Source organism: Urocitellus parryii, chromosome 15 (assembly GCF_045843805.1).
Source record: "Urocitellus parryii isolate mUroPar1 chromosome 15, mUroPar1.hap1, whole genome shotgun sequence".
Taxonomy (NCBI): domain Eukaryota; kingdom Metazoa; phylum Chordata; class Mammalia; order Rodentia; family Sciuridae; genus Urocitellus; species Urocitellus parryii.
The window spans coordinates 16,643,082-16,653,864 of record NC_135545.1 but is presented as its reverse complement, the minus strand read 5'-3'; the positions used below and the strand labels follow the sequence as shown (position 1 = coordinate 16,653,864).

The 10,783-nt window shown below is 49.6% G+C and overlaps 1 protein-coding gene across 2 annotated transcripts; it reads left to right on the top strand.

Moving 5' to 3' along the window:
- The first annotated feature begins 422 nt into the window (after positions 1-422).
- On the top strand, positions 423-9,144 carry Rbm42 (RNA binding motif protein 42). 2 transcript variants are annotated; one of them, XM_026380080.2, is made up of 10 exons: positions 423-652; positions 885-1,029; positions 2,531-2,615; positions 2,720-2,794; positions 4,478-4,543; positions 4,623-4,798; positions 5,242-5,574; positions 5,831-5,948; positions 8,632-8,826; positions 8,919-9,144. In XM_026380080.2, exons 1-10 carry the CDS (start codon positions 525-527, stop codon positions 9,029-9,031), a joined length of 1,434 nt encoding a protein of 477 aa, XP_026235865.1. In that variant the 5' UTR covers positions 423-524; the 3' UTR covers positions 9,032-9,144. The 2 variants fall into 2 exon arrangements, with proteins under 2 accessions (XP_026235865.1, XP_026235866.1); XM_026380081.2 differs by lacking the exon at positions 4,478-4,543 and having other exon boundaries at positions 4,644-4,798.
- Positions 9,145-10,783: the final 1,639 nt, after the last annotated feature.

Below are 10,783 nucleotides of genomic sequence, written 5' to 3'. Positions count from 1 at the left end.
TCCTGGAAGTCACAGACGTGTGACTGTCTAATCCAGAGCCGGAGTTCTCAGTCCCTGGCTAGGTCTCCAGCCTTGCCTAGTCCCGGGACCGACGTGGACCTCAGCGTGTTTACAAACTTGGCGTAGGACTGGGTTATGGCACGGGTGGGGCCTCCTAACTTTCCTGTATTCTCAAAGGTCCAGATTCCACATTAGGGCGGGACCAACTGACTTTGCTTGGTTCTCATTTGCCCGCGCTCCTCCTGGAAAGGGTGGCCGCCTCTCTTCACAGCTCTCCGATTGACCCAGATTCTTCCGTTAGTTCATCCCTCCGGCGCTCTGATTGGCTTATATCCCTTCCTGGGGGTGTGGCCACATCTCATTGGCCCTTGCTCACGGACGTAAGGCGTCACGTCCTGGCGCTCGTCGCTTTCGCTGAACGTCATCGCAGGCGCCCATCCTGACGAAGCCGGAGAGTAGACGGCAGGAACCTCTGCGACCACTGAGCAGAAACAGTAGTAGCAGCGACAAGGACGGCTGCAGCAATGGCCGGGGCGATGCCAGCCCCGGGGCTCCCGGGTGCAGGAGGACCCGTGGTCCCGGGCCCTGGTGCCGGCATCCCGGGCAAGAGCGGCGAGGAACGCTTGAAGGAAATGGAGGCGGAGATGGCCCTGTAAGGCCCGCGAGAGGGGGTGATAAAAGCCATGCCAGAACTAGAGCTACTGAACCTTGGCGCCTCCAGGCTGCGATAGGCTCGAGATATAACTCTGTCATGGGGAAGTGGAATCTTCGGGGCGGGTAGTGAAATGGAGACGTTGTCAGGGATGAAGGCGCTGTCGCGATGTACCCAGCGTTCCAGAATTGTTGCGAGGACCCTGATCTTGGTATATGTTCTGCTCCCCTAGGTTTGAGCAGGAAGTTCTGGGGGCTCCAGTAACTGGAATCCCAACCGCTGTGCCTGCGGTGCCCACGGTCCCCACGGTCGAAGCGATGCAGGTCCCAGCAGCTCCTGTGATCCGCCCAATTATCGCGACCAACACATACCAGCAGGTAAGGCTGAGCTAAGGCATGTAAGGCAGCAGGTGTGTGAACACAGATAGGTGTTGACGTTTTGGCTTGTGAGTTTAATTAGCCTGTCAAATATCTCATGTGCCACGACGCACAATATTTCCTTTTGCGGGGAGCTTACATTTAGAGCATGTTAGCTAATAGAACTTTCTGCAATGATGGTTATGTTCAGTACTTATTTAAAATTTATATTTAAGTTAACTAATTCTTGTCAATCTCAGTCAAATTTCAAGGGCTCAGTAACTAGGTATATATGACTAGTGGAAAGGGACTATTAAAACTAATCAGGCACAGTAATCCCATCATCTTGGAAGGAGGATCTAGAGTTCAAAACCTGTCTCCGCAAGTCAGGCACTAAGTGAGACCCTGTCTCTAAGTAATCCATTCTGTCAAAGAACAATAATTGGTTGTCTTCTATGTACCAGGCACTACTCTAGGCCTTGGACATTTAGCAGAGAACAAAACAAAACCAATCATTGCCTTTTTGGAATTTGTTTTACTAGGGAGAGAGAAGTCAAAGTGGGGTAAGAAAAGTAGTGTTTTATTAGCCCAGAGAAGGCCTTTCTGAGAAGGTGACATTTACCAAAGATATAAAGGATAACAAGGGAGGGAACCATGCAGATATCTGGAGGAAGAGAACTGCTAGTGAAGTGAGTGATCATGTTCAGCAGGGAGATCAGTGACTAAAATGAAATAGGCAAAGAGGTAAGTGGGAGGAGATAAAGACAGAGATGATGGATGCCAGATCTTATAGGACCATGTGGTTTACCATGAGAATCTTGGCTTTGCCTGGCACGGTGGTACATGCCTGTAATCCCAGCAGCTATGAAGGCTGAGACTGGAGGATCACAGGTTCAAAGCCAGACTCAGCAACAGTGAGACACTAAGCAACTCAGTGAGACTCTGTCTCTAAATAAAGTACAAAATAGGGCTGGGGGTGTGGCTCAGTGGTCCAGTGCCCCTGAGTTCAATCCCTGGCACCCAACCCACAGGGAGGGAAAAAAAAAAGAACCTGGGCTTTTACTCTGAGATGGTGGAGGATTTTAAGCAGAAAGATGATGTCGTTCAACTTAGTTTATAACAAGGTGGCTCTGTGTGTCTGGAGAATAGACTGTAAGAGAGAAGGGTAGAATGCAGGAGACTGAGTAAGAGGTTACTGTATAATCTAAGCAAGATAATAATGTTGGCTGGAACCAGGGTGGTGACATTGTAGATGGGGGGGACAGATTGGAAATAATTTTAGATAGTACCAAGTGCTGTGGAGAGTATGAAGCTGGGTGACGAAAGAAGTTGCTGCTAGAAGAAGCTAAAGACAGCTTTATCTAGTATGATTCTAAGAGCCTCCCTGAGGAGTGACATTTTAACTGAGACCTGACAGAGAGCCAGCCCCACACAGAACATGAAGGATGAAAGCCTTGGCTCCTGGAGTGGCCAGCCAGGGAGCACTAAGTCAGGCCTCTCACTCCAATCTCCTCCCCAACAGGTGCAACAGACTCTGGAGGCCCGGGCAGCTGCTGCAGCCACAGTAGTTCCTCCCATGGTGGGTGGCCCTCCTTTTGTGGGCCCAGGTAAGTAAAGAATGGCAAAATGAGGGGGTCAGGAGATTAGAAAGGGTGGCAAAAAGGGATGCCCATGACTCCTCCCTCCATCCTCATCTCTTCCCTCCCAACAGTTGGCTTTGGCCCTGCTGATCGGAGTCACCTGGACAGTCCAGAGGCTCGAGAAGCCATGTTCCTACGGCGAGCAGGTAAGTCAGGAGCCAGGATGCCCACATATAACCAGGCATAATTGTTTAGGCAGTTCAGCCTCTTGCTTGAATCACTGCTTTAAATCTTCTGCATTCATCCCAACCTGACATCGTCATCTTTCTAAAGCACAAACCTTACCGTGTACTTCCTTCCTGAGTTTCTCAAGTTAATTTGGTCCCTGCAAACCAACCCCCCTCTGTTACTCCCCAGCGTTTAACACCTTACAGCAAGCTATGCAGTTTACTTATTTTGGTGATTATCATCATCATCTTTTGCTTCTTCTAAAATGTCCAGCTCCACAAGGGGAACAAGTCTTGGTACCTGTGGCACAGAAAGCGTTACACACTATCTGTTGAGAGAATGAACAAGTCAAACAAACATTAAGCTCCTCCTCCAGTAGTCAGACCCTATGTGGCCTGCTTCCTTGCAGAGAGAGATCCCCTCTGTTTCCCCAAGATCCCTGAACATTGCTGAGATGTTCCAGCCGTGCTTTTGTTGCAGTCCCTTCTCTCCATTGCCCCTTGTAATTCAGCTGTGATCTTCCAACCTGTCCCCTCCACAGGCCACTCTACCATTTTCTACCTTTTGTTTTTCAGGTAACCCCTATGTTCATTGCCAGTTTTTGTGAGATTATTTTTCATTTAGATATAAAATTTTGGTATGAACTCTGTTAAGTCAAGTTTGTTAATAATGTTTTCTAAATCTATTACACTTTTTTTATATGACATGAGAAGTATTAATATTTCTTACTCTTTTTTTTTGGTACCAGGGATTGAACCCAGGGCACTCAACCACTGAGCCACATCCCCACCCCTTTTTTAATATTTTATTTAGAGACAGGGTCTCACAGGGTCTCTCTAAGTTGCTTAGGGCCTCACTAAATTGCTGAGGCTGGCTTTGAACTTGAAATCTTCCTGCCTCAGTGTCCAAAGCTGACATTTCTTACTCTTTACTATAGTTTTGGGGGGGAAAAAAAAAAAGCATGGCTGACTTAATCACCTCCCGCACCTTCCAATGCTACTGTGCTTCCCCATATCCTCAAAAAGACATCCGTGGCTTAGCCAAGAAGGCTGTGTTTAAAAGCTTGCTGATCCTTCAACCCTTGTCATGATGCTCTCCGGCCCTCCACTTCCTTATGACAATCCCATTAAACTGAAAAGGGAAAAAGGTATTGCTTATAAAAGTTCTGCCTGCCAGTAACATTTCCACTCAACCCTTGGCCTAACTCTTCATTATCCTTTGAGTCTCAACTCACAGGTCTCTTTCTCCAAGAAACCTCTAATCTAGTCTAGGCTGGCTCTGGACTCTTGACAGCTCCCTGGCCTTCCCTCTCTTATCCCTGATCCCTCCACCTGAGCTTTCCCCCATTTCAGCCCTGACCATTCTGGGCTGTCAGTCTCTAGTGATGCATCTGTTCTCTCCTACTTTGAAACAGGAGCTCCCTGAGAACTCTTGGACTCTTAATGGGTCCTTAGCACTGCTCACCACAGGGCTGGGGCCCACAAGAGATCCTTGTGGATACATTTTTGCTGAATGAACCCATGGAAAAACCTTCATATCTTCCAGAAGAGTCCCCAGACTCTTCTCCAGGATTTCTTGGATGCTGAGAGTACTCTCACACACACCTTGCCCCAATTGCCCCTGTCCCCCATGACACACACCCCCATCTCTCTTTCCCACAGCTGTGGCCCCTCAGAGGGCCCCTATCCTGCGTCCAGCCTTCGTCCCCCACGTGCTACAGAGAGCAGGTGAGGGGGCCAGGGTCATCATCCCTGCCACACAGCTTTTCCCCCAAGCCCTCCAACTCCCCCACTAACACCCTGACAGATTCTGCTCTCTCTCCCGCAGCTGGTGCTCCCCGTCCAATGGCCCTGCGGCCCCCTCACCAGGCCCTTGTAGGACCCCCTCTTCCTGGGCCCCCTGGACCACCTATGATGCTGCCACCAATGGCTCGGGCCCCAGGACCCCCCCTGGGCTCTATGGCTGCTCTGAGGCCTCCCCTGGTGAGTGTGGACAGGGAACTAATATCAGAGGTGCAGTGGGCAGGGATACCCTTGATCCTGACCCCATGTGAAAGGTCTAAGTTTGCCTTTCCCCTGGCTTCATTTCTTTGACTTTCTCTCTTAATCTTTGTTTGCCTCTTTCTCTGGTTTTTTCCCATGGTCAAACCTTTTTGAAGAGTAGAGAGAAACAGGCCTCTGAGGGTCTATTTCTGTCTCTGTCTCTATTTTTCCTCTGATGTCCCTGTTTTTGTGTCTCGATGTTTTTACCTATATCTGCCTGTCTCTTCCTCTCTGCTTATTTTTCTCCATTTCTGTCTAACTAGAGACTTCCCTTTTTTGCCTGCTCTCTGGCTTTAGGGCCTTACTTTATTGTGTGGGATGGGAATGGAAGTAAGATACAGATCTGTGATCTGACCCCCCTCATGCCCTCCTCTTCCTCACAGGAAGAGCCAGCAGCACCCCGAGAGCTGGGCCTAGGCCTGGGATTGGGCCTGAAAGAGAAGGAAGAAGCAGTGGTGGCAGCAGCAGCTGGGCTGGAAGAGGCTAGTGCAGCAGTGGCTGTGGGTGCAGGAGGTGCTCCAGCTGGCCCTGCAGTCATTGGGCCCAGCCTACCACTGGCCCTGGCCATGCCATTGCCGGAACCTGAGCCCCTGCCCCTCCCACTGGAGGTGGTACGTGGCCTGCTGCCCCCACTGCGCATTCCTGAACTCCTGTCCTTGCGTCCACGACCCCGGCCCCCTCGGCCTGAGCCACCTCCTGGCCTTATGGCTCTTGAGGTAAGCAGGGAGCATAACAACAAGGGGACAGAAAGGGCTAGGAGGATAGGCAGAAGCCCATTAGTTTTCACACACAGGAAAACATGTAGTCCTCTCTCCAGAGGGTAGGAGGACTCGGGGGAAAAGGGAGGTAGACCCAAGTATTCCATACCTAGAATATCCAGCCATGTAACTGGAGGCAGGACAGCTAGGGGCAAAGCAGAGTAGGACACTCTAACACCAAGCCCCTTGGTACCTCACCCGCTTTCCTCTGCAGGTCCCAGAACCCTTGGGTGAAGACAAGAAGAAAGGGAAGCCAGAAAAATTGAAACGCTGCATTCGCACAGCAGCTGGAAGTAGCTGGGAAGACCCCAGCCTGCTGGAGTGGGATGCAGGTAAGTGGCTAAAGCATGAGTATTGATCAACCAGGGACAGGCCATGCTGCCTCTTTGGGCTATAGGCAGGGAAGGGGAGTCAGATAATTCCACAGCTCTGTGTAGTTAACCCAGACTGAGGCTCTGAGGGGCAGGTCCCTCCCCAACCACAGTCCAGAACTTGGTGGGGGGTGATAGATACCTAGGGCTTTCTGGCCTCTGTTTTTACTTATGACAGACCTGCCATGCTAAAAGTCAAAAAAGAGCTTTCTTTTTTCCCCAACTTTTTATGAAAAAAATTTTAAGTACAGAATGACACGAATGATTTATCTACCACCTAGATTCCAGTTAATATTTTGCTACATTCACTTTACTCCTCTGTGTATGTATATTTTTTGTTGTTGTTTTGCAGTGCTGGGGATGGAACCCTCACACATGCTAGACAAGTGCTCTACCACTGAGCTACCCCAGCCCCTTGTCTTTTTCTCAGTCATTTGAAGCAAATTATAAGTGAAGTTATTCCATCGTTTCTAAATACCTTAGTATTCATCTTCTTCTAAAACCCTTGCTTTCATATCATAATACCATTACCAAAGAAAAGTAACAGTAATTTCATGACATCTTATAGCCAATTTGTATTCATATTTCCCCAGTTTTCTCAAAACATTCTTACAGCTATTTTTCCCAAGCCAGGATACATGTAGTTTTATGTCTCTACATTATATATATATTTTTTATTTTATTCTGTTTAAATAGGGCTTAGAGGGCTGAGGGGGCACAGCTCAGTGGTAGAGCAATTGCCTGTCATGCAGGATCTTGTGTTCCATCCCCAGCAACCCTAAATAAATAAATTATAGATAATCTGGGCTAAGCACAGTTAGATCCTGGGATTCACTTGACCAAGTCTCAAACCTAGGAGAAATGAGTACTCGTTCATATAAAGTAAGGCCTGGGGCTGGGGATGTGGCTCAAGCGGTAGCGCGCTCGCCTGGCATGCGTGCGGCCCGGGTTCGATCCTCAGCACCACATACCAACAAAGATGTTATGTCCGCCGAGAACTAGAAAATAAATATTAAAAATTCTCTCTCTCTCTCTCTCTCTCCTCTCTCACTCTCTCTTTAAAAAAAAAAAAAAGAAAAAAGAAAAAATAAAGTAAGGCCTGGGAGGCATGGTAGGGTAGAAGTCAGTGGCATGTCTAGGTTTCAACCAGCACCCTGCCCACTGGCCCAGGTGGTAGCTATAGATCCAGCTGGGCAAGGGAAGCTTTAGGGGGTACCTCTGCTTCCTGAGCCCCTTGTGAACCTTTCCCTGGATTGTCACCCTCAGCAGCAAGAGTGATTAGAGAGTGGTGGGAAGAGGCCTGTCCACGGAGATGCTTTGGCTGGGAGGGGAAGCCAGCCTGCGTACTGACTGGCCTCAGGAGGCACTTCTGCAGCCACGTAATAACTTTCAATGAGAATGGTCTTCTTCCCACCTCCTTGGGTTTGGTTTTGTTTTGTTTTGGGGGGTTGGTTGGTTGGTTTGGGGTTTTGTTTGTTTTTGTTTTTGTCTTTTGAGACAGGGTCTTGCTGAGTTGCTGAGGCTGACTTTGAAATTGTAATGCTCCTGCCTCAGCCTCCCAAGCTGTTGGGATTACAGGCATGTTCCACCTCCTTGTGTTATGTATAATTTTTTCAAATGTCCAGGCCAAATGTCTTAGAAGCTCCTACCCTCTTAGTTTGTCAGATTGTTTCCTCCTGGGATGGCCTAGCTTGTTCTCAAAGTGTCCTTAACCAGCATAGAAGCCTGGGGCAACCATGGCGATAGCTGAGGAAGAAAATAAACTTACCTCCCACCAAGTCCTTGACTTTTGCCTCCTATCCTGGGACAATATACCTGCCCCAGGTCAGGGCCAAGCAGCCTTGACCCAGATGGGTCCAGTGTTGGTTTGGGACCCTAGATCTGAGACCTTGGTAGTTAGCCTTTCAAGCCTCATTTTCCTATCTCCAAAAAGAAAATAATGATATGTGCTTTCTGGGGATAGTGATTCATTGGGGTAGAGCATGATCAGTCTAGGCTCAGGCCTAGGATATTGCCCAGGGATATTCCCAAGAGTGGCAGCTGAGATCAGCTTTGGAGAAAGTCACACAGTTTATAATTTCAAGGTAGAATTAGAGCAGCCTCTGCATAGTTGAAGAAAGGTGAAGCCTGTGGTGCTGAGGTGCCATGGTGGGAGACTGGTGAGTGTCAAGCCCAGGGGACATCCTTGGAGAGGTGTCCAGGAGACCAAGGAACAACAGGGTCTCAGAGGGAAGGCCAGGACCAGGTCAGAATTCAGGGCTTCTTCATGGGAATGTGTGACAGTCCTGGGTGAGAAAAAGCAATACAGTTAGAGGTTAAAAGTGAGGACCCTGGAGCCAGATGCCAGAGCTCATGTCCCATCTGCCACCTCCTAGTTGTGTAAGTTTGAAGCCGCTTGACCTCTCTGTGCCTCAGTGTGAAAGGGCTGTTGGGAGCATCAGATATGTAAACCCCCCAGGGTACTTGGCACAGGGTAAATACTACAAAGATGTTGTATTTGCTGTTATCACAAAGGATCCCAGGTTAGAGACTTTGGGAATAGAGGAAAGAGAGCTTAAGGATGCATCAGAGAAGATGGGGTCATTAAAATAGGGTGGACAGGGGCCAGCATCTGCTTCCTCTGACTTCTCTCTCCCAACCCCAGATGACTTCCGGATCTTCTGCGGGGATTTGGGCAATGAGGTGAATGATGACATCTTGGCACGTGCCTTCAGCCGCTTCCCATCCTTCCTTAAGGCTAAGGTGATCCGTGACAAGCGCACCGGCAAGACCAAGGGCTATGGCTTTGTCAGCTTCAAGGACCCAAGTGACTATGTGCGCGCCATGCGTGAGATGAATGGTGGGTGAGGCTTTCCCTAGGGGCAGTGGGTACGGCAGGCATCTGGCCTAAGCCTTACCCCAAGCCTTACCTTAAGTCCTCCTGTCCCACAGGGAAATATGTGGGCTCACGCCCCATCAAGCTTCGTAAGAGCATGTGGAAGGACCGGAACCTGGATGTGGTCCGCAAGAAGCAGAAGGAAAAGAAGAAGTTGGGACTGAGATAGGGTCTGTGGCTGGGCACCCGCTCCCATCCGGCCGGGCGCTGGCTCCTCCCCAGAGCTGTCTTTGGAAAACCCTCAACTATCCACACACTTGCCCCAAAACCAGTTTCAATAAATTTACGTTCATTTCCATCCCTGGCTGTGCTTGGAAGAACTCTTTGGGTACCAGGCTTTTCCCTCACCTGAGAATGTGAGTAGCCTTGAAGTTTTACCCAGGCAAAACATCCAGATGAGCATTTTGAGCCCCTACTATGTGCCCATTACCTCCACTTAAAACCTCTTAAGTGCATACTGAATGCCGCCTATTCCAGAGCAGGAAGGAAGGCTTTGGGAAGGTAACAACCAAGCTGAGGCTCAGATTTCAGATGAGTTTCCACACACTAGCCTGTGTTATCAGCATCAAGATAGGAGGTCTCCTAGACCTTGCCTTCTGGAGCTCACAGCCTTTAGGCTTTAAGCAGTCAGCAAACTCTCATCGAGGGCCTGGATGATGCTGGGTGACAGCATCATCAGCGGTGACAAACAACCAACAGTCCTGTACCCTGCTTCCTCAGAGTTCATGATTCAGTGTCAGAGAGTAGGCCCAGACTGGCCAGGGCCAGCAGGGGGATCCCTGGGGGTCAGGGAGGGCTTCCTAAAGAACTGTCCACTCAGGTTTTCTTCCTACCATTCTTACTCTGGTTCGCTGTTTAGTTTCTTCACTCTGCCATATGTCAGCCAACTTGTCTTGCGTGGGTCTCTCAGTGCACTCTGTTTCTTGTCTCTAGATGTCTGTATCTCTGGTTCTTTTTCCTTCTTGGAGCTTGCCTCCACCTGCTGAAGAGGTGTCCAAGCAGGACTTAATCACCAGGCTAAGAGCTTAGGCTTTACCCTAAAGGCAGCAGAGAACCTGAGAAGCTGGGACAAAGTTCAGGCAGCAAGCAGGACTGACTGGCATCACATACTATGGGTTTAGAAAACCAAGGGACCACCACTGAGCACTGGAGGTCTGGAAGGAGGTTAGGGTAGGTTCTGAGGGGCTTGCAGGGTTGGACTGCGGAAGAGGAATGAAAATCTCCCAGGGATGCAGCCATAGAGCCCTGGGCTAGGGGGTAAGTCAGGGAAGGACTGGGGCTGGGGGCTGGGAGCAGCAATACCAAGGCCTCTCAGGAAGGAGATCACCCAGGAGAGGTATCAAATTTCTTCTGTTCCTGTCTTCCCCTCTCTTACTGCCTCCTCTCTGACGTCATATTTTCCAGTCTGGTCTGAGAGGTGAGGGCCTCCCTCCTTGGCAGGAAGTGCCCTTAGCCCCCTGCCACCTGGGCTGGACCTCCCAGTTCCAGGACCCTCAAACCCCTTTTCCCTATCACTAGCCCTTCCTATCCCTGATATGCTTACTGCAACCTCTGGGACAGGAAGGACATGAAAAGAGAGAGTGATTCCAGAAAGAAGAGTTGTTGAAGTAAGCACAGGAGTCTTGTCAAGGACCCAGAGAGATATGCACAGAGATGGAGAGGAAGAGCAGGCAAAGATACAGAGATGGAGGGAGAGGGGAAAGCTCAGGCAGAGTGATAAGAACTATTAGAGACTGCAATGAGAAGGGAGGTGGGGAGAAAACTCAGAGAGATGGAGAAGATGGAACACTCAGAGAAGGGAGGGAGCAAGACTTGTCTGAGATACTGAGTGACAAGACCTCACTGGATTCAGTCAGTCCTGGTGCAACAGGGACCACATTTGGGGACACCAACCAGGGGAGAAGCACATGGAGACAGGAAA